Source organism: Botryllus schlosseri, chromosome 4 (assembly GCF_051294905.1).
Source record: "Botryllus schlosseri isolate E-star chromosome 4, Bs_hap1, whole genome shotgun sequence".
Classification (NCBI taxonomy): Eukaryota; Metazoa; Chordata; class Ascidiacea; order Stolidobranchia; family Styelidae; genus Botryllus; species Botryllus schlosseri.
The window spans coordinates 6755958-6780333 of record NC_137239.1 but is presented as its reverse complement, the minus strand read 5'-3'; the positions used below and the strand labels follow the sequence as shown (position 1 = coordinate 6780333).

Genomic DNA, 24376 nt, shown 5'->3' with positions numbered 1-24376 from the left:
CCTTCAATTTGAGACCACATCATTTTTAGAGTCCAGTGCCCCTTTAGAATAGCGGTTTCCATATGGCGTTCGCGGGCATTAGGCGCGGCGTGTGTCAACTGGAAGTAGATGCCAATATTAGACCAATGATTTTGCGTAGATGTAAGCCTTACAGCTTACCGTGTAAAGCAAAAACGAATAGGTTTGACAATCATTAATTTACGACACCCATCGTTTACGTTTTCGGTGACAGCTGTTGTGATTTCCTATGTTTTTATTTATTTAGCTCATTAATTCCATTTTTGATCTGCGCAGTTGCCGTTTTAGATTTAGCACCAGAAAGGAAGACATTATTTTACGTTCAACATGATGCGCGTTTACACTTGTATGGAAAATTATATGTTTTGGTGTAATGCGTCAATTCAAAGCTTCTCATTCGATTGATTTTCAAAGCCTACATCGACTTCACTGTCTAAAAGTGGTGATTTCAGTTTTGCTCTCGTGTGGTTTCATAATTTAACCTTCTATTTTATGTAGCATGGCCAGATTTCCAGCATTGATAATTGCTGGTAGCGTACTAGTGGGTAGTCTGGAGAACTTCGTGATCCGTATTGCCATATGTTTGCAAATGGTCATGGACGGTTGTTGGACACGAGTTTAAATCATTCATCTTGGACTTGATTTATCATACGATTCGGTCAATATGGGAGACCTTTCTCACTGGCAAGCCCCAACAAAACTAGCTCGTAATAGTAACTTTTCATAGTAACACTTTTAATAGTTTGCTCAAATGCTCACGCCGACAATAACTTTTATACTGTGCTTTTAGAGTCGTCTTGTATAACCACAGCACCGTGTCCCGAGAATAGCTTTTGTGGTGATGACGAAATCACGTGCTTGTGCAATCTCGGATATTACGAAGACAACAATGGAATTTGCGTGGCTGGTATGTTATCGTGTTCCAGACCGGACATAATTTGGTATTTTTCGACCATACCTGTGTTATTGCACTTTGCGACAAGTCCGTGGGTTGGTCGCGACTTCGCAGAAATGTCATTTACACTGACGAGCATAGCTTCATGGTAAGTTTTATATGCCGTGATACGACCACTTTGGGAGGAAAGGATAGGGATTTCAATCCTACATAACATTACTCTTTTGAAAAGGCGTGTAATTGCATTGCTGTAAAATATCATCTCTCACTAATCATTGTATCCAACCATGATTATGAACTGTACTTGCGTTCTGATTTCCAAGTGCTGGTATAATTTTCCGAGGAGTTCAACTAAAACACAATTATAACTTCCGGTAGTCAATGAATTGATTGCAAAACATTCAAGTTCATGGTTTCACATATTTATACGTGCGCAATTGCACATTCGTAAACTGTTTTATAAAATCGTGATATTCTCTCAGCATTTATGTCATGAATGGTCGTATTGTAGTTGTAGCGGCCTACCGATACACATATGTTGCATCTCTGTCCTGAAATTCTATAGTTGAATTACTTGAAAGTGACATAGCCCCGTACTGGCGAAAACCATCATTCTTGATTCGCGAAGGTCTCCTTGAACCGCTGTAGAAACTTATTCGTCCACCGTAATGAACCGCATGGCTACTAAAAGTAATAACTGTACAAGGATACAAAACATCATAGCAAATTACTTCGGAACAACTGCCTCGCCCTGATAAGATTTCATCCCTAAACTTGTTGACTGATCTGGTTTCGTGTCTTAACCATACTCATGTGACTTCGACAGGGAAATTCTTCGGCGGTATCTTGCACATGGTGGAAACATTCAACGATAGTCTCAACAACGCGAGCTCTGACCATTATAAAGAAACAGTAGCCAGAGTCACAACTTTCGTAAGTTGTACATCACACTTTCGTTTGGGAGTTCGCGTACCATCTAAAATACTACACTGAGCTTGAGCGCTCTCTGCGCCCCAATTGTTCGTAATTTCATGCTGGTGATGTGATATTTTGTGATACGATTGTTGGTATACAATGTTCTACCCAATTGTCCACTAGTTGCTGACGATTACCCCTGACGAATATCAGCCTGAAATATTCAGGCTCATTTCAATATGAATATACTACCCAATTGTATAAATGGACTTTCCTTATTGTTCCAGCATAGTGTCCTATATGGTGTCGACACAAGCAAATCTCACGGCTCAGTGAAATTGATTCACGTCACAATTTCCATTTGGCTACAGGCAATTTGACGGTAATTTTTGACCGGCTTGCCTACCATTAAATTTGGTAAAACGGGTATCAATCGAAAGCCGACTCTGCACTGATTACGAAAATATAAAATTTATTCCGCTCGCGGCCCTGGAACCCCCACAATCAGCCTCGAATATTTCATTGTTATGGAGATTGGCATTGGGACGCAACAATGCTGTCTGGCGAAACGAGAGAGTAGCTCAAGAGCAAAAGAGCCAGACAGCATTGATGCGTCCCAATGTCAATCTCCATAACAATGAAAAATTCGAGGCTGATTGTGGGGGTTCCAGGGCCGCGAGCGGAATAAATTTTATATTTTCGTAATCAGTGCAGAGTCGGCTTTCGATTGATACCCGTTTTACCAAATTTAATGGTAGGCAAGCCGGTCAAAAATTACCGTCAAATTGCCTGTAGCCAAATGGAAATTGTGACGTGAATCAATTTCACTGAGCCGTGAGATTTGCCTGTGTCGACACCATATAGGACACTATGGTTCCAGACTCGCTTAATCCTGGAATTCTGTCATTTCAGTTGGAGGATTGTTATTCTGGAAACAGTTGGTTTGTCAGCGTGAATATCCTGCAATTTCGCGCGGGCAGTGTGCTGGTCGACCACGAAATCGTCACGACAGAAGACGCCACTTCCAACAATGTGTCCGAGGCGTTCGATACTTACTTGAGTAACACAACTGTTTTCGTGAGTAAATTTCCGATGTTCCGATTATTAGAATTACTGAAATTGAATCAAGTTCAGTCATTTCAACTCAATGTTCTCTCTCATGAGCACGATAATGGCAAATGTCTGTACAAGTACAGCAAGATTGGCTGGTTTTGTACTTACAGTTCTCCAATAGAATTTACAGGAAAAACAGAAATTTTATTAGAGTTAAAAGTAGATCAACGAAACATTTCACACATTAGATTAGAATTAGATCATTGGCCTTTTCTTCTAATTTAGTCTAATATACAATCAGAACTATTTAGTAGTTCAAGTCTGTCCTGGACATCTGACTCCCTTCATTGGCAATATCGCAGACCGACAGTGTGCTTTTTGAGACTGCTTTGCGATGACGACTGTTTCTATTTTAGCCTACGAACTGTTCTTGCGAATCTTCGAGCTGCAATTCGACTCTGGAGGTGGACATTTTCGCAAACGAGTCGTGCCGAGACGCCGGAAGTAAGCGCGACTTTACTCCGTGTCCTTCTTGTACAAATGTAATATGTAATGTGCTCTATGTTAAATATGTAATAACCTATTAGATGTGGAATGTGATGAATGGATGCTTGTTTTCGTATCTCAGAGAAAAGCTGGGTTTGAGGAAGGCTTACAAATTAGCGTAAGAAGCCATCTGTTCAGCAAAGGCTTAGAACTACCGAAGTAACACGTCACGTTAGGGTTGTCCAAAAATAACTATTTTCTGTATTCCGGGGATTCACTTATTATATGGTTAGGTTGCCTAAAAACGCTTCACACCAAAATTGGCGGAATTCTGACCAGTAGAAGCCGAATCTGAGCCAATTGACATTTCGACCATTTTTTGAGATAATAGTATTTATTTACGACGACAAATGTCGTCACTTAGCCGCGACCAAATATCGTGTTACAGGTATGCCCGTGGGGAGAGTGGATTTTGATGAAAATGGCCTGCGACAGGGTTTGGATATAGAATTCATTAATTATTGAAGAATAATTATGACACTGATTAGCTGAAAATTAGATAACTCCATTGAAATAGCTTCGTTTCAACCATGGCGATATAATTCACAAGCAAGATACATTCCACGCTAAAATTGATGATCACGAAGAGGAAATAAACTGGACAAGCGGCTAAATTGCAGGTAGTTGTATTTCCCACGTGCTAGATCAGTGATTCCCAAACTGTCAGCCGAGGCACATCACTGTTCGGCCACAGATTCTCAGGTGTGCCGCGAATCTCGTAATTTCGGAAAATAATTTCATGGGTATTTAAAACAGGGCATGCAGGCAATATGCGACCTAAAAGCACTTAGCCGGTTGTCCATGACTAAGGCAAATGTCACGTTATAATTGGGCCGCAATGCGTCGAAAATAATCTTTAATTCATTTCACGCTCCATTAGTGAATTAACTCATAAACAAAACAATACTTCGCAAAACCTCAGCACACTATACACGGACTTCATTGCAATATTGCTTCTCGGGATTTGTTGTTCACAACTTTAGATAGTTATTTTGTCCATTTGGATGGAATGAATCGAGCAATCTTTCTGCAGAACAACAGTTCATTGATATACGTAACTCCTGGATTTGTGATGATATGAGGCATTTTTACATGCAGGCACACACATTCTCAGCACACACATCGTTGTATCGCATACAGCCCGTTGGAGGCGAGCCGAAGCCTATCCTACCATGGTCTGTGCGCAAATTGACAATTATCCGATTGATTACGTCTAACGAAACGTGGGTGTGATCTTTAAAGTGTCCCATCCCTTGGAATTCGTTCTTCAAATACGCTTTTGTCGCATGTTTCGTAATGAGCCTGTCCTGAGCGAGTAGTTCGGAGTGTTTACTTAACAGGCGTCGCCGATGCCGTTGTATTTTAAAGGGGAAATCGTACTTTGCGGTACACATTAATGTAATTAGTACCACAAAGCTCTTCGGTACTTTTCTAGTACATTCTCAGCAAAAAGATTGCATATTCGCAGCCGTGTAACACCCGTGGTATACACGAAACATACCTCGGACTTATTGCTTGCTGTATTCATGGTTTTTGTCGACTGCTTTGGTCATTCACACCATGCCAATTTTCTTCATTTATATTCCGTATCTGCCGACTTGTAGCACGGCCCACATCTAGGCTTTGTCTAAGGCACTGCTTGCACGGATAAGATGGCGAGCAGGAGCCTAGATAAACCCCCAACACTTCGGTAGGAATTCTGGGGTCGAACTCAGAGAGTGACGAGGTAGCGTAGTGGTCCAATCTACAGCTGTAATGCCAATGGGTTGCGGGATCGAGTCCGACCGAGGTCGACCACAAAATTCCTACGCACCGCGGCATAATTCAAACACAACTTGTCTGTTTCGTTTTAAGAGGCCCGATTTCAAAGCATTTTCGACCACAGACGAAGTCGAAGCAGTGTGATTACCAAGTTTATTTCGTTTACAATCTTTTTACTGATGCGGAACTGTTAGGAATGGATGTAAATATCAGAATAGACGCACATAGATAGCATTATGTAAAGCCAGGTTGATACGTGGACAATGAGCGCGTGCTTCATCGCAACACATAAAGATTTTAAACAAACCCTCCTATCAATAAACGTTACATTTGTTAGCTCACTGGCATTTACATCCCCTGCGAAACCGCAATCCTATGTACTGACAAGGTCGTATTTCAGAATCGCCGCGGCCATGAAACAACATTTATACCTATATAGGTCACTATAGCCACGCGGCCAAACAGTGATGTTGAATTTATAGTTCACTCTCGGTAAGCATGTATTGTATATTCACATCGACTTCGAAATATGATATTACTGTTAGGGCTTAGCAAAATGAGTAGCTGTGTGATTCGAATTCAAATATGTACCTTTCACGTGACCACAAAGAATATAATGCCAGTGCTCAATCACATAAATGGTAATAATTTAGTAATCCTTCGCCCATACCTGTTTCATTACACTTTGCAAAGATACTGTAAGTTAGAATGCGACTTAACAGATATGTCAGTTCGGTTAACGTCCGTGGCTTGTGGCTTTGTACTTCAGGTTACGTATGCTACGACACGTTCAATCTTTAAAGGCTCACACAGTGAAAACAGTACCAGAACTATAAATCGATTTAGATCACGATTTAAGCGGGGTTAAATGGAAGAATATAATTCCGATTCCTACTCATTGTAATCATATCCGTTTGTTTGGGGCGAATGATGACAATAATCGGACAATCCCCGTACTCCGTTCCATTATCCGTGATCCTGACGGAATTGTCACGTCAATATTTTAACACTATCATATTAGTATTGGTATGTTTGCTAGTTTTTTTACACTACAAGAATATTATTTTAAATATAGTATGTTTGTTTTGGGGCGGGGCCTACGATAACTTATCGTAGGCCCCGTGAGGGATTATTTTGCAAATCGCTGTCACTGATTTATCAACGTCGTTCACACCAGGCCGATATTCCTTATTTTTGATTCCGTATCTGCCGACTTTAAGCACGGCCCACTTCTAGGCTTTTTGTGAGACACTGCTTACGCGGATGAGATTTCGAGGAGTAGCCTAGAAAAACCTCCAACACTTTTAGGTAGGAATTCTGCATTCGACCTCGGTCGGACTCAAACCCACAACTCATTGGTGTTATAGCTGTGGAGTATACCACTATACGGTATCTCGCCATCTTTCGATATCGGTGTCTGTAATAAATTACTACAGTGACCACTGACCGGCTTCTAATGACCATGGCAGAAATACTATGCTATACGACTGAAGCCTAAGATTGTTTCACTGACTCTGTGATGGGCATACTGTTACAGTTACTGATACCATTCTTTCTTTCAGCCCAAACTGCGTTGGTGTGCGATTCGACTGCTGGGCAGCAGTATTGCAAGGACAACGCTGATTGTACTGCTACTATTGATGGAGAGGTTGATTGCGAATGCAACGGAGACACTGTGTTCGAATCGAATTTAAACACCACGTGTATAGGTGCGAAAATCATCTGTAATATCGTAATAAAGTAACTCATTTCAATGACAATGCATCGGGCTGTATTCAATCCCATAGGTACAAGTCCGCCCTCAGGTTGGGAACCGTTGTTACCTATTATTTTTACCGTCTGCTACGCGTAGAATCATGCTAGGCTACCAGATATTTGTCACCGATTCGTACATCTAACTACCATGGCACTTCGCAGCAATCGTATGCACCTCTGCGTCCGGATGTAACCAACCATTCGGGTCGTGCAGGACCAATACGCCGCAAGGAATTTGCGATTGCATGTGGGGGTTTGAAGGAGAGAATTGCCAGACCTGTAAGTACCTTGTCGCGGTATACTATTGTGTTAGATTATTTGTGCATCTGGCATACATGACTATAGGCGAAATCAAGTTCGTATTGTGACCCATGGTTACAGTTTGCCGCAATTCCAAACCACTGGCTTGATATGTAAAATTATAGTGACAGTTCGGGCCTATAGGCATTTGCGAGCAAACATATTCGGCCATGAACACTGACAAGACGAAGCTACGTTCCATGCAATCTAACTGATGTTCACTTGCAGTCTTTACTAAGGGTTGCCACGTCTGAAGTACAACAATAGTTGAAATAACTTGCTGACAACTTGGACCACATACAGATGTCTCATTGACTTCAACAGCTATTGAAGTAGAATTCATTGAATGCTGATCTTGGTAACTATGGTTTAAACGTTAAGTTAACAATAAATACGATTTATTCCTTGAGTAGGTGGGTAAATGCGTGAATAATGTGTTGGTTGAGAAATCCGCCCCACCAAGTATACTTCATTTTCCCGTATCAGGCCCGCTGATCGGAGAAGCCACCCGCCGCTCCTGTAGATCGACCACGAATTCACGGAAATGTCATTTCCACTAACGCGCTTAGCTGCTGTGACAGAGCAGTCGAGGTTTTGAAGGCTTTTTTGTTCAGAAAAAAGTTTCGGAACTATAATCCCTGCTAATGATATAACTTAGTAATATTTACTAGCTAATCATTACAATTATCACTTGATTCGGATCACAGTTATCACAGGCTAATCACTTGTATACCCGAACACGATTTCTGCTACGGGTTGCACTGCGAATTATATATTAGCGGGGGTCTCGTGTGTTGCTTCATGCTCCACATTCCCGTCCGTGTGATTACACTCATTAAAAGTTTATAAATCAACTGCCTGTTTAATGTGTATATAAACAGCGGACAAGTGTGCTTGATTTAGATAAGCTATGGTGTTAAATCACTATTGCAAAAACCATCCACTCGATTATCATCAGCGTTAGGAATTCACTCATACTGTGCTTTGTAATACGGCTGAATTCCATATAAAATGTTGCGATACCACGCGCGAAATGTTGTCTTATCACTCATAACCAGGGCAGGTGGCAATGCTTTCATAGGCAGATATAGATTACGCTGAAACAACAGCGAAAAGTGTGCGCCGCACCACTTGCCCGCGTGACTCACGGGAAATATTGGTTTTATGGCGAACCGAAAATGCAACATTAGACACTGACATACCTTTGTTTTCCGTTGACTTGTCAATTATGCGCCGGCACGATCGTTTTACACTAACGTACTAATAGCATTGTGCGGCGTAATCAAAACCACGTATAGTGTAACCGCGAAGTTGGGGTCCTGTCAGGCGTGGTGGTTGTTACGTCTATGTCGTCTATGCGCTGGTCGGATTGATTATCAGCTACTACGTGATGCTTCTCCTGTCTAGGGCGTATTTACCAAGGTGTTCGTGGAGCTTGCACGTCTGATAAATCCATTCGTTAAAATTGAGGCTGTACTTAACGTGTAATATGTGCTCTGAAGAGTATCAGTCCTTAAAATCGCGAAAAGACTTATTTCGATCACTAGTTATACAAAATGTTTCAAGCTAGCGAAAATATAACTGAGCGACAGTGATTGGTGGCACGTTACAGAAAAACGCCTGCCATGTACAAATTGCGAATGAGGTATCATGTAATATCGGTAATGTGTGTTTGTATCCTCAAATTAATACACGTATTTTTTGCACTAACAATGCCAGTTGAATCCTATGATCCGAACGGTCTATTTCTCCACCGCTTTACGAGGAGAGATACACAACAAGGCTACATGCTATACTGCTATGTGTAAATGACGCGAAATTAGCGCTGCCTTATCGATTATATTTATGTAATTCAGTGCGAATTCCTTTTTCTTTTGTTTTCTCGCATCATAAATTCTTGTCCCACACATGACACACAAACATGTCGCATAATCACCCTCAAAATAAGGTCCTATTCAAACAGCAAGACAAGTTAACGTGTGCTGAGACGGTAAAATATTCCGTGCTGTGACCGGAGCGCATTCTGCGCTACCTAACAGTGTAACCCGACCGGTGCACCGCTGTTATGTTGCGTGCCACCCAAAACAGGCGCGAGTCTGGATGAGATTGATACAGCTACGTAATGTAAAATTACTGGCACGTATTTCCGCGAATTCAATTTTTACCGTACGTTGCAGACTGGCTTTTCGTCCTGGTTATCACGCTGAGTGGCGTTGTGTTGATCGCTATCGTCGTGGTGGTTGTGGTGTGCTGTAAACGGACGCGAAGAAGCAAGACCTACGAAAGCAACCCGTACTCAAACTCTGTAAGTTTACCGCAGGAATTGTAGTGATATTTCTGAGAATACCATACGCCGGTATGGTGATATCATGGAATGCTTGGTGGCTTGAAAATTTTGTTGATGCTCCCGTAAATGCGGGGGTTTGCATATCTGTCAAGCCCAACGGTCTGGTGGCCCTTCTGTGGAAGTAGTTGATTTTCACTTCCAAAATGTTCTTTTCAAGTTTAAATGCTCGGATTTATTCAAATTTATGTCGTTTTACTGTCGAAATTGTGATAGGCACCGGGCAATCTTTTGAAATTATATTCTACAGAGTGTTTGAGGTGAAAAACTTCAATATACAATTGAATAATCAAATTCACATTGAAATCAACCCGAATAATCTCGGCTGACGCTAATGGAAAATTCAAAATAACCTTGTATATCAACAATCGTACCACCTAGTATACCGTCATCGATATTAAAATTTTACTATTCGAGGCTTAAGCTCATTGTACTATTTTTCGATTAGTATATGCCCGCTTAGCTCGGTTACTCTTTCAATAGAGATCTAGAAACGCCGTTTTCTGTAAAGTAGAATGACGGGAAATTGTCCACATTAAGTCCTTGTAGCATTCGATAGGCAATTACTGTCATACCTAAAGATGTATTGCTTTGGGATACTTCTCTACTTGGCTAATTTTTGATACCTTTCCAAATATGTCGAAATGACACCCAGTGATATAGCCCCTGTATCGCTACTACAACATTAGCGCAGCATCGAACACTCTTAGCGCAAATAATGTGTATCCATCCCCACTCATAAGGTGGGACAAAGTGGCGACATGGCGCAGTGCATAGCACACAAAGACAGATTAAAGACTTCAACTCCGCGGCTGCAACACCAATGGGTTGCGGGTTCGAGTCCGACCGAGGTCGACTTCAGAATTCCTGTACCTAAGTGTTGGAGGTTTATCTCGGCTCCTCCTCGTCACCTCATGCGCGTAAGCGGTGTCTTACAAAAAGCCTAGACGTGGGCCGTGCTATACGTCGGCAGTTACGGAATAAAAATGAAGAATATCGGTCTGGTGTAAATGACCATAATAGTCGACAAACACCATGAATACCGCAAAAACCAACCAACCAAGGTGGAACACGAAAATATCATCTTTCTCAGAATTATATCGCGGTTATAGATGGTACTTGTCTACGTGCAAGCAACATTTCGATTAAAATGTTGTGTTTGCTTTATACCCTGGTGTAAGTATCAGGTAGGTCCCGGTTTCGTGTACCATGGGAGTATATTCGCACACGTATATCACGGGGGTACACGGGTGTGAACTATGAATACACACTAAGACTTTAGGGTACCATGTTCGGGGACTATACTCGGTAGATCAATTACTGAGTCAATCAATTACAGAGACCACTTGAAATGAATCATTTTCCGTGTGCCAGCAGCGTGGTTTATTTGACCGCAAGCGGAACTTCAGCATGTAGAAAGAAAAATACCCCAATTTTCACATATTCCTGGAACCGACTTTTATCAAAATACCCCAACCACGTTTGTGCCAACATAAGAAACTCGTGTACCATTTAAAATAGTACACTGAGCTTAAGCGCTTTCTTCGCCCCGATTATTCGTAAATTCATGCCGGTCACGTCATATTTAGTGATAGGATTGTTGATATACGATGTTCTTTCCAATTCTCTACTAGTTGCTGACTATTACCCCTGGTGAGTGTCAGCCGAAAATATTCGGGTTCATTTCAATACGAATATACTATTCAATTGTCTATTCTTGAGTCATAGTTGGAAGAGGGTATATTTAGTAGCATGAAAATACAGAGGGGGTCGATATTGGAAAACGTTGCTTTTTCGTAGTAATCAAGTCGGTTTTCCGACTTGCGCCACTTGCTCGGGTGGTTATGGTTTTTGGCTACTTTCCCAGTTAATTTTGTTGTGTTAATTTTATGAGGGAGGTTGTCATGGCGACCGGGCAACACAGCCCTATATCACGGTAACGGAATATAGTTCGTAAAATTGCACCTGCATATGTATTACGTATTTTGTAGTGTAATTGTTTACTTTGCGTTAGTAACGAAGCTGATCTTTGCGATTCCGTAAGTTGATTAACATCTCAACGACCTAAACTGTACTTTTATGAAATTATTTCAAAACGTTTCAGAACTTCAATTTCTACTTCCACTTGACGGAGTTTTGACGTGTCTTTTAAATTCCTACTTTTAGTCGCAATTAAGTAGAAATATACGACGGTACCTGTACTTTTACTTGAGTCGAAACGCCGATTGCTTTCACTATCTCAGTATATATCCCGACACATCATTTAACCTCTATCCGAATCCGGTGTGGCCCACATGGAACATGCAGACTTATACCAACTTTAAATCTGGCTAGTCGGCGACCAACAACCAACTTCAAAAAAAAATAGTTACCGAACAACTCTAATACATGCATCTTCGTTTGACGTGAATCGGGATATACCCGTGTTCTGTTGTGTGATGTTCCCGCAGTCACTGCTAAAAGTGGTGTAGCTGGCTAGCCGGGATTCGGTCTTTGTAGTCGAAAACGCTCCCATTTTAGCTCTTCGTCTTTTTGAAATGCTCGTTCTATCTCCAATATTGTTTAGTTCATTTGAAATTTTGTGTGTTTTAGTTAGGTAGTTTTGGATTTTTCAAGCTCGTTAGCTCTAGTTGTGAGATTTGGGAATCTAATTGCCTCTTCAAGTTTTTACCTCTGAGGATTGTGTAACACGTACCTTCTCAAGTCAGTTCATCACTGGTTACAACATAATTACCGCCTTACGTTTACCGTAAACACTGTAAACGTCCGGATTTAGACATTTATTGCGCCGGGTCAGTGTGCTGATACCTGCTGTCAATTTCACAGGGTGCTCTCTCGATTTCACTGGACAGATTCAAGACCATGTCTGAGTGGGATGAGAGGATAGGCACTGTGGTGCCGACTTCGGTAAGTGATATGTCATATATATTATGCCTACGTATATGTTATATGACATATATGTAATAAAATACATATGAGGCGTGAGGTCGCGTTACATTGTCAGCGTGGCGCATTGTTCGGTGTGATCGCGTAATCGATACTTTCGGGTCTGTTGACAGTGGGCGTGCCCGGTTAACTGCAGAAGTATGAGCGTCATGTCTGTTGTTATGTAACTTTAGGTTTTATCCGTTTGGAATAGTTTTCGGAATGATTACGACCTCGTAAATTTCGCAACGGCCCGAAATAAGCGCGCGGCTTAAGGTATTTGCTGTTCGGTCGAATGCCGACACTGGTTTCTTTTCGGATGCAAAACGATACAACAGTAACAACACGCTTATGATTACTGTCTGTAATCGAAACAATTATTATTCATGGTACATTTTGCCGGTTGTAATCAGAGTTTGGCAACTAGATTTTTTCAAATTTTCAAAATTAGATTAGCATTGAAATTATAGTTACAGTTTTGTTTCAAATTAGATGGGAATTAGAATTACTGAATTCGCAGAAATAAACCGGATATTGAACTAAATCGCCACTACGGAAGAAACGCAACGAAATTCGGGGGGAATTAATATCGATTCGAATATCGAAACAAATATATTAATCGGCCATTAGAGGTAAAGAATTATCGGCGATTTTCGTGACCACGCAACATGGTGGTAAGGAGCCAGAAAACCGCAGTTCACGGGTCTACAAATGCGGCCTCTCTAGTTTATTTCGTACCCGAGCACATCAATGCGCCTTAATATGGATGCTATATCTTTTGAATATGGGCTGAATAGATCTGGGTTATCGGTGAAGGTGCTAGGTGTCGGTTTCGTGGTCATCGACTCAAAGATCCAGCATCTGCAGGGCTCTAGTCTAGATTATATCCTATTTAAAATCCTCGCTCAGTATCGTTTGTGTGAAGCTTACCCGGATGATTACTAGCATCGGCCTTAACTCTGCGTATCGCTGACTATTGAAAGCAACCTCACTTTAGAACACATAAATCACTGTTGGTGCACGTTGTAAACTACATCTTAAACGCGTAGTTGTTAATTATTATCATACTCGACCTCTTTGCGTGGATAATTCACGCAGTTGCATCTGATGAATTTCAAATGAATAGATGGGACTGAACGGTAGTTACAATCAAGACGCCTGAATACGCCCAGCATGATGTAGCATATGGACCGTGATTAGCTCGCAAAATGCATGAGTGTCTTCTTTTTACAGTACAAGAGAACCGCCGACGGCGAGGTATGTTATACAGTTACTGTTATTTCATACACGGTGTCGTCATTAGGGCTGCGCAAAATCGAGCACCTGAGTTCAAATATGTACCTTTTATGAAGCCACAATTAATTCAATGCCAGTTCCACATCACATTAAAGATTAATTCGTATTTTCTCACCATGCTTATTTCATTTTACTTTATGCCAATGATGTGGGTTGATATGGACTCCACATATATGTCATTTCCACCAGCATGCGTTGTAGTGTTGTTCAAAATTAACTTTTTTCCGGATCTCGGGGATTACCTGATTAATTGTTAGATTTCCTACAAAAGCGCTGAACACCAAATGTGGCTCAATTCCAACCTGTATGCGCCGGTGCCAGTAATATTATTGTGTTTTATATAGTAAATTTAAAAATTTCAATCGGGTCCGCGTCGCAGCATACTGGTTGGAATTGAGCCAAATTTGGTGAGCAGCGTTTTTCTAGGCGAGGTAACAATCTAATCAGCGAACTCCCGGGATTCGGGAAAAAGGACATTTTTGAACAACCCTATGGGTAGCTTTGTACTGTATGTTTCGTACGGTGCGATATTAATCGAGATCTGAAGGTTTCCTCAGTAGAAAAATGTATCGTAACTACATTTCTCGTTGACAACTATGCCCTTAGTAGCAAGGAGCGTCTGAGTTCCGTACTCTAAAAGCTCATTTCCCACTAGACTAGACTCGAATCAATAAAGTTAATTCTCTTTAATTCTCGATCCAACCCTGCTCGACACGCATGATCAATTTTCTCGTAATCCTTGGCTTGGTGTGGAATGTTGTAATTTGCGTTACGTTGTTTGTTAATTTATCGTTGTAAAATGCCGCTTTGTCATTTACGACTGATGTCAACATTTAGGCTAAGACGGGGTTACCAAATAACAAGGTCATCGATTTCAAGAGGTGCTCGTTACCGAAATACTTTAACTTAGCCGAGGTACACAAGTATACAGACGGTGATGTGTTGAGACTGATTCCACTTCTACTAGGGTTATAATCTCAACCCGGGGTTCCCAACCGTTTTCATTTCATGCCCCCTTTAAGAATTTCAAGGGAACTAGCCAGTCAAAGTTTTGAAAAACGTCAAAGTATTTAATTTTTTTTCTTGGCTGGAAATAATAACATAATAACTCTGCTCTTACCTCGTGGTCTTATCTTACCCAAAACATAACGAAAAACTTCCTCATGTCGATTTTAACCGCCACCCGTTTAGTATCTTTGATTACTGGTAAAATGTTGATGGTCGCGTTTCTCAATCATCAAATTTTGTTGCACAATTTATTCAGTAAATCGCCGGAATCCGGAAAAAAGTTATTTTTGAACAACACTAATACTGAATATATATCTAAAAATCGCACTTATTTCTTGCGTCATCTGTCGTTTTGGGATACTGTCATTATCTTTTAATTTCGAAAGTTGCAATCACCGAATAACTGCTCAAATTTTGCAACCCTTCAACCAAATTTACTTTTCGATACCTTTATTCTCTACTTACCCTTGAAATAGTCACCACACGTTCTGTTCCGACTAAGATATGCAACTATTGCTAGCATTGTTTTATTAAGGTAACGACACCCACTGACACTTCAACTCCCTTGTTACACCTCTGATCTCGCAAACTGGATGTCCGGGGCTAGATTTCTACTGGCTGTCTTCTGAGAACCCTACCATGTTGTTGACATTTTAGTGTCCATTGTTTTAGATTTTCTTCCTTCACGACAATTTATGTCATTTCTGAGTGATTTACAATTATTATACCAGATAATTTCTTCCTTGAAACATCACTGAATTATGATTGTCAATACTATATGAGATCGCGTAGTTACTATGCGTGGTGCGACCATTTTCAAGAAACTCTGGCGATGTGGGACCGCCCACTTTTCGGACTTCTTATTCAAATCATTATCATGGAGATTATATTGTAGGTTAATTCCGCACTATTAATGGTAATTCATGGTGCCAATCGCTACGTTGTGATATCTCATTCGCGATCTATGAGTTACCTACTACATAGTGTATTCATATTGAAATGCACCAAGGTATTTCGGCTGACACTCGTCAGCGGTATTCGTCTGCAACAGTAGAGAATTGGAAAGAACATTGTATCACAAAAACATGCGTCACCACCGAGACTATTCGGGTTCATTTCAATATGAATATGCTATTCACTATTGAAGTTCCATACCTCCAAGAAGCTTTACAAACGTACGTGTGAATTTGACTTGTTCCAATACAATTCCCGTTGATTTCGCGATAATGATCTCCGCAATTGGAATGCTTGCACTGTAATTGGATTTGAGTATCGCACGAGTTGTCCGTCCTGCTTTTATCAATTATAAAACACTGCGATTACCGTAATGAGCTCACATTAATGAAGCTTTCTTTATTGAACCAGGGGTACGACAGTGCGTATGACAGGTCAAGCGCGAGCGCGGACTATGATCATCTACACCAGGTGCGTATTTATTGGTAAATTCACCGGATTTATGATCAATTTTTGCGTGTATCTGTGATTACTGTCGCAGTGGCAGAATTACAGTGCGCATATTACTAGGCCAATTGCCTTGGTCAGAACCACAAAGTTTTGGTGAAGCTGGCCTTTGAAACAAAACAGATCTTGAATAGAATCTTGACGCAGTCTTGTGCCTGAACTACTTTAGATCCGCTTTTGTGATTATGGAAAGGCACAGATCTTGCTTTAACTTTATGATATACTTGGCGTTCGGGCATTATCAACATATTAGTGAAGTACTGAAGTCTATGTCATACACACTTTCGGAGGTTTAGAACTTCAATTTACGATAGAATAATATATTCACATTGGAATAAACCGGATATTTTCGGGTGACACTCTTCATGGGTAATCGCCACCAATTGGTTCGAATTTCAATAGATTTGATGGTAATGCTCTCTTCAATAATAATCTAATTGTTGCTGACGATTACCCCTGACAAATGTCAGCCGTAAATACTCGGCTTCATTTCAATAGGAATGTATTCTTCAATTTCAAGAGAACTCTGCATAATACCAACAGCCGTATCATAACTATTCGATGTTACTGTCTTGGCCTGGAAATTGAATACCGGTTGATTACTAGGTTATTACGTGGTCGTCATCCCGAATCACGATATTGAATAAGTTAACAGGCGACGAGGAGATATGGATGTCGGGTGCATGCTGACGGATGCCTGTTTTTCAAATGTTACCGGTTTGCATTGCATTGTTCGTCACTGCCCTGAGAATTGTCCTCAATACGCATGTCGATTATGGGTTGTTATGACTTTAATCGAGGCTATGAATAATGTATTAACGGACTGGTATTTTTATTGCTATGAGACGATGTTTGTGGAATGTAGATTCATAAATTACAGCTGGCCACAAATGCCTTTGGTGCTTGCGAATGCAAAATTGCTTTGCTTCTCGCTTAGTGAAACTCCATACTGTAATCAGCAGTCTAGTAGAAGCTTATTGCTGATCTGAGATTGAGATGAGTTTTTCGATCAGTCAATTTATTAGAGGCTAATATTGACACTAAAAAGTTTATTCGTCGACGAGAATTCTAGTTTCGATTATATTTTCCGCTGCGGGGTGGGAGGGAGGAAGGCTATAAACCTCTGGTCGCATCATAGCATACTAAACATCTTATAGTGGAAATCACACATCTGTATATTCGTGATTAATCCATAGCATTGTCACAAAGCGCACTGAAATAGCTATGGTCGAAAAAAATACCGAATAATCCTTGATTAGATGTAGAACTGGATTTACATTATTTGTCGTCGCATGAAAGAAACAGATTTGTACGTTCCACTTCATTCATACTGTTGCGGCAGATATTCGACTGTTACTGACCACGGTAACGGGAACAATGTTAGCAATTTCCAAGTTATTCCGGTTTACATCAACAAAACAGAGATTTAGTAATAACTCTTCGTGAAAAAAGCACGTAAAATATGCTGTCACCACCAAGACTATCACAACAGCCCCGTGGACGTTATTGTGACAGGTGTTTTTCGGAAATGAGCAGAGTATAATATGTGGTATCGTGTTGGTTAGTGACCACTAATAAATTCCATAGGCTTTTGCGTACATAAATAGGTATGCTATCGCGTAGTAGTGATTGATGGGAATTTCGGCCAGGGTTGCTGTGTAGGCGACGTCTATCGCTTATGTAATGGGCATTTCGGCAGTATAGAAATTGGTGCCTGCCTATGATATCATCCACGTCGTCTTTCATCTACACTTCGTATGTGTATCAAAAATTGTCAACGCTCTCATTCTTGATTATTAGTCGTTTTGCGTTAGTCTCGAAGATGGATCTTGTTATTTTGAAAGTAGCAACCCCTGATAACCGACACTCTCCAGCGATCAAATCTATTGACACTACTGACTTAGTACTTTATGGATATTCATTTTGTACTGCTGCTTGAAGCAACTTTAACATGCCTTCGAAATATACACTTTGACTTTCAATTGAGTAAAAATTATGGCGTTTCATCTATTTTCCGTGAGTACCAACGCCGACTACTATGATTATCGCTGGTTTTAACAACGGTCGTGAATAGAAGGTTATTTAAAACATGGTAAAGTATAAATTCACGGAATAACTCGCTCACGCCCTGGCTACAGTTGGCAGTAAATGCCGAATGTAAATAATGATTGTCGAATGTTGGTTTTTATTTGCAGAATCCAGACGGCCGCGGGATCACTCTGCGCAATTGGCGGGTGTCCGAATTAGGAGCCGGAGACCGTAGCTCGGTAAGCGACGTTTAATGCAGATAATTCTATTTGCCCAATAGGACTGATTAGGGCGAAATGCGGGTAATCTAATTCTAATCCAAATTGCGAAATGTTCCACTGCTCTAATGTTAAATTGGTTTCGTGAAAATGCTACCGGAGAGCTTTATAGTGTTAACTAGGGATGGTGTGAACGCGAGGTTCACGTTTGCGTTCTGTGTGTGAACCTCAGATATTTAGAGGTTCGCGTTCACAAACGAACCTTGGTAGGTTCTGCACTGTGAACCTTTTTCATATATTACAATTTTCACTTCATTATAGCATCTTTGGTTGAAATTTATTGCATTTCAACTGCGGGCCTGGTATATGCATGACGCTGGCAGCATAGAAATCAACACTAAACGAGCATGCACCTTTACAATCTCAAACATTTTACTTGCTTTGTTACAATTGTTTGCTCGAAATATCCAGCTTTCCGTTTGCGAATATTTAGTGACTCATCTCTGCTGTGAGCCTGACCCACAACCCCACAACATCAAGAGCGAAACACTACATGTAGGTTGTCAGCGAATGACTCTTGTCCAACCAATCAATGAAATTATATCGTTGTCTGATGTATCATGTTTATTGTATCATAAAAACAAACTCCGTGGATTGGGGTGTTGGCTACTGCTGTATAACTTGTTAAAGGGGTAACATCGGTAGCAAGTAGGGAAACCCGTTTTACACTCTGCTCAATATCAACGTAGCAATACTAGGAACGCCGAATACATTGTCAGGCCTGACCTTGACCGTTAAGGCGTAACCTTATATTCCCTTGCAAGCTCTCGTCGGAATTGTGGCAAAGCGACGCAAGATATTGATTTTCTGGGATGATTATATCAATTGATTGCCCCAGTTGATACATTTGTAGACGTTTAAAACACCAATAGGTATTTCAGCATTGTGGCATTATGTGGCCCGAATCGTCGCTACGTATTGCAAGGCTATCACTTCACTGAAATGTAGGGTTGGAATTAGCAATATGACGTCACGAGGTTCACGTTCGCGTTCACACAGAACCTTTCAAAAAGGTTCGCGTTCACACGAACCCGAACCTTTCAGAGGTTCACACCATCCCTAGTGTTAACAGAGCAAAGCTTGGCGTACGTACATTCGGCATTCTCATGCTTATGTGGATAAAGTGCGATTTGTTACCAACTGAACTCAATTTTCATTGTATTTCTTTCCAATCCAATTCCAAGTTATTGCGAATTCAGCAATTGTAGTTCGAATCTGTTCTGAAAAAATGTGCATCTCTATATCGAATTTTTATCTAATTTGGAAAAAGCTGGGCTGGTGCCGTCATTTCATCTGTGCCCGCGTTTAAAACTTCGCGTTTTTCTTTCCACAGTACGAAACCACCGGTAGCGACGAAGGCTTAGGCGGTCAGCCGGTGCATCTAGGCACCTTCCACGAGAACGGCGCTAACGTGACGATGGAACAAACGAAGATATGACGCAGCACAGTAAACAAAAACCCTCGCTCAAAGCTTCGCTAGATCATTACGAAAGTGCAATCAGCCCGCTGTCGTCGCCACCATACGGGACTTTGGATATGTGGCGGAGTGAAACTGTTTTTGTAGCATGACCGACGCACGGATCGGTTTAATTCATTGAAATCGTAATTGCTTAGCTGCCAAGAGAGAAACTGCAGTCTCTTTCACTTAAACATTCCGTGTCGAACTCAGTTATTTACGCTACGCTTCCCTTTAGTACAATAATCACAGCGACCCTAGAGCAAATATACCACGCACTGTTAATCCATGAGTAGAATACAGGGTGTTTATAAGATATCCATGATACTGTGGGCTGTAAACCCTATTTCGGGTACTAAATTCAGCTTTCGCACCCATTCCATGGGTGGAAATGAGACAAATACACCAATCCTTATAGTGATTTTTCTAAGAGGCGTAGTGGATTCTGTTCAGGGTGGTGTGCGAAAGCAGCACCCAGTAGAAGGAATGTATTAACTCATTTTTACCCAATCGAAAAGGTGTGAATACGCAATTGCTAACCTGACAGTGCCTTCATCAGATTTACACCCTAATCTGTGGTCTAAACCTGTCAAATACCCGAATTTCGATTACAGCGTCGCATATGTAGCGATGTCAGTCGTTCGTTAGTTGCAATTTTTTTCAATCTCCATTCACGATAAAGCAATCTTACTATTCACGCTGAACGTACTGTTAGGGTTTATGGATCTGGATGCAGTCATCTTGCCTGTTATGCTTTGAAGTTGCTTGGTACTTGCGATGCCCTGGTGGGCTGTCCTGTCTGTTATAAGCTTTTGGCAAGGCTGACTGATACACACGTTTTAACGTACGTTATATTTTCGCTGAGCCAACCGCCAAGATCAAATGCGTGTTTGAAAATTTTATTATCGATTCCGTTGTTTATCTTTCTGATATTGTACATGTCCCGATGTGTTCCAGAGTTTCCTTTTAATTCAGGGATTCCCAACCTTTTTGAGAGCAATTGAAAAGCCAATGCCCCCTAATATTTCCAACCTTTTTAAAAAATAATAAACGTTATTTTAGTTGATAAATAATTTAAAAAGTAACCTGTAGCTTGAATGATTGAAGTATGTAAATACATCAAAAACACATTACACATTGTACTACATTAAGTAATTACAATTATATTGCGGTCAGTCTCAACCTTTTTCAACTCATCGCCCCGTTATCAAGCTTGACACCGCCCGCCCCCATATTTGCGGATTCGAAAAAGAGGACATCTAATCGGGAAATTTATTCACTTAACTCTGATCGCGGGTGAATTGTCAAAAAATTTGTGATTTTTCCGAGGAATTGCTCGGGAGACGGGTTTCCGCGTCTACTTTCCGTTCAGTTGACATTTTTCTCTCGTCATTTGCAGAATAAACCGTCTTCGCGTGCATTATTTGGTCGTGTTAATTAAATGCGTCTCACTGGACGTTCTAACATATTTGCCCCCCAGACGCCTCATTTGGTGTTTTCGCCCCTAATTTATCAAATTCGCCCACGTTGGGAACCACGGAATTAATGGTCGGGCCTTTTTCAGCTGTGTTTTTTTTTTGTGGTGGAGAAAGCCAGCCGCATGTCGTATTGAATATCCAAGAGATTGCTTTGCCGGCTTAAGTAACGTTGTCGAAAACCCACATTCCAGACGATATGTTAATAGGAAATGAAACAGCAGCGACATGATAATATGTTGTACTATGCCTGTGCTAGTATCTTATTAAATTTTCACTTATTTCTTATGTTATGGTATACAAGACAGAGACTGCTAGATTGGGAACCCCTGTTTTAAACGCATTGGATTTGACTTGACAGCAATTATTTATTGGTTATTTGCGTCGTGTTCTGCGTAGTTCACCTTTCTTGCGTCATTTACTTGTAGTATCATCAGTGTTTTTTAAAGTGCGGCCCATGGCGATGCCTGCTATTTTATTGGAGTCGTTTGTAAAATGCGACTCTTAGTTCCATTGAGGTCGATATCTTCATTTTAGAATGATTTCGTTACGGATATTTACTATCCACGTACACACGTACTGTTCTTATGAGTTTTTGATATTTTTGCTATATAATATGCGCTGATATGATACCTCGTTTGAGGCTGATCGTGCGTTGATTTCTTGTTACGCCTCGTCTGTATAGAATTGCACATTGTTCGTTACTGCATCGATGAGTTTTTTCCACTGGTCGCTGAGAATTTGGTGCTGGGTCGTTCGGTTGATGGATTGCTGCGTGTGAGTTATGTGTGGAATGGAGTTGAATTTGGAGTAAACCGGATTTTTATCGAATGGATACCTTGTTTTTCGTCCGATATAAACCCAGCCGCAATGGATTCTGCAGCAGTACGTAGTTTAACCGAGGATAGTTTGGTGGTTGTGGTCATTAGGGATGAACACTGGACAGTAGGCATCATTGATTCAAAGTCCATATGAATTATAAGCGATGTTGTTCAATATATGTGAACCAGGCCTATTATGTTTGCCCGATATCATGGCAAATGACAAAATGATAATCACAAAACTACCCTCAACACCAATGTTATTCCGATCCCAAACTTCACCCCACACCCACCAAAATACGCATGCTCAATATATTGAGATGTCCAATTGTCCACAGATGTATTCGGATTTAATGATTCCAAGCTAGGCAGCGTGAATATTCCTATTGCAGGCACTGTAACAGCACTTCGTTAGGCCCCCAAAACGTTGGTCTTGCCCCCCCCCTCATAGGGTGATAAACCGAACTACTGGTGGGCTTCGCCCCCCAGACACCCTCACGCTATTCGCTGTTTTTCGCTACTTTTCGACTACATTGGGTGTCCGTTCCTGAGTCTGCTTTACTCGCCTATACGCGCGAGCCGCGACAAATTTATATAAATCATGATTGAACCGGTCAATATGATGGGGAATTGCATATATATTGCTATCAATTTTTATCCTCTCTCTGCTCACTTAATCTGATTTACTGGTACATACGAGTGAGGTGTGTTTGAAAAGGTAGGACCCCTCAATAATGATTAAATATGTTCCGGCGGGCGGATCCGTTGGTATGACTTCGTTACGTATAGGCCTAATGTTATTTCGCGACCTCCTGTCTGCCATATAAAAATATAGAATCGCCCAAACGTACTAAACTAAACGATCACACGATTTCAAACTGGTATTTCTTCACTGGCTTATAATTTGTCCGTGCGGGATGGTATCTGTCTTGTGACGTTCGAATTGCGAAGACTGGAACATTCGGCGCCAGTCATTTAAGCGCCTATGGACAATTAAACCTATATGCAAATGCATTTTGTATAGGCCTATATAACGAAGTTTTCGGTTAGCATAAGGGCAGTTCTTTTCGGCCAAGGTTTTCTCGCTGCCGATCGTTCTGGCGCACTCCTTAGAGTCGCATATTATAGATGACCTAAAACTTTATATGCCTTGGTGCTTCGTGGCGCGGTGATGGCCATTTTTAAAAATCCTGCGTATTTGTTCTTGGGGGCAGAGTAGGCTACCCAATAATCAAAATATTTGTCTACTTGAGCTAGTTGCATAAATTTTCAAAAAAATATTCTATAATTTATAGTAATTCACGAAATAATTTTGGGGCCCCTTCCAGCTCGCCCCCCCCCCAACTTGGGGGGTTTGGGGTGTGACAGTTACGGTCCTTGAGTAGACCACAGCAAAATCAGCATAATTGGTCATGGTCAATGGTCAATGGTCATCCTATAGTTGGTCAGGCCCCCCGAGCGCTCAAATTTAACAATACTGGTCTTTATCGAAAGCTATCGTTGCCCTGATTCCGTAAATGCAATTTAAATGCTGGTTTGAAAATGGGCATTTTTCCGAATAATCGCTCGATATAATTTCCATTAACATGGTCAATTGGCCATTGTGTTGCGTTCCGGCGCTCCGATTGTTAGGAACAATCGGCCTTGACGGCTATTTTGGAGGGGTTCCATTGTCATGTTAACATATTCGGAAACAGCGCGACACTAGCTTTCGATTGAGACCAGTTTGATTAAATTTCAGCTCACGGGACGCCAGAAACAGGACTACCAATTACGCTGCTTTTAGCCGGCTGTGTTGTGCAGCCTCATTTTGCCGCCCCTTGAAGCCTGTCGCCCCTGGCGCAGAGCCAGAACCGCCAAGTGGCTGCTACGCCACTGATTGCAGGTACTTCGTGTTTCCCGGTTGAACGAAGCGTACTTGATAGACGGCTATGTTTACAATTTTATTAACTTTCGAGAGTCGAGTACAATTTTGTGCACACTGTGTGTACTCATCTAGGACACCCCTATTTCGATGTAGCAGTGTCGTGTTATAGCGTAG

General features: G+C 41.2%; 1 protein-coding gene and 1 long non-coding RNA gene across 2 annotated transcripts in view; one reads left to right on the top strand and one right to left on the bottom strand.

Annotated features, from left to right (window-relative positions):
- LOC145436951 (uncharacterized) overlaps positions 1-24376 on the bottom strand; it is a 300821-nt gene that overhangs the window by 168937 nt on the left and 107508 nt on the right. The gene's annotated exons all lie outside the window — the stretch shown is intronic.
- LOC145437934 (uncharacterized) lies at positions 63-22345 on the top strand. The gene is made up of 13 exons (XM_080315306.1): positions 63-141; positions 761-925; positions 1740-1846; positions 2741-2905; positions 3298-3385; positions 6751-6897; positions 7106-7222; positions 9421-9548; positions 12414-12494; positions 13746-13769; positions 16182-16241; positions 18473-18544; positions 19917-22345. Exons 1-13 carry the CDS (start codon positions 63-65, stop codon positions 20019-20021), a joined length of 1338 nt encoding a protein of 445 aa, XP_080171432.1. The 3' UTR covers positions 20022-22345.

Coding starts and splice junctions, on each gene's coding strand:
- LOC145437934 (XM_080315306.1), top strand. CDS start 63: ATGGCGTTCGCGGGCATTAGGCGCGGCGTGTGTCAACTGGAAGTAGAT. Junction 1,847..2,740: donor TAGCCAGAGTCACAACTTTC/GTAAGTTGTACA, acceptor CTGTCATTTCAG/TTGGAGGATTGTTATTCTGG. Junction 9,549..12,413: donor GCAACCCGTACTCAAACTCT/GTAAGTTTACCG, acceptor TCAATTTCACAG/GGTGCTCTCTCGATTTCACT.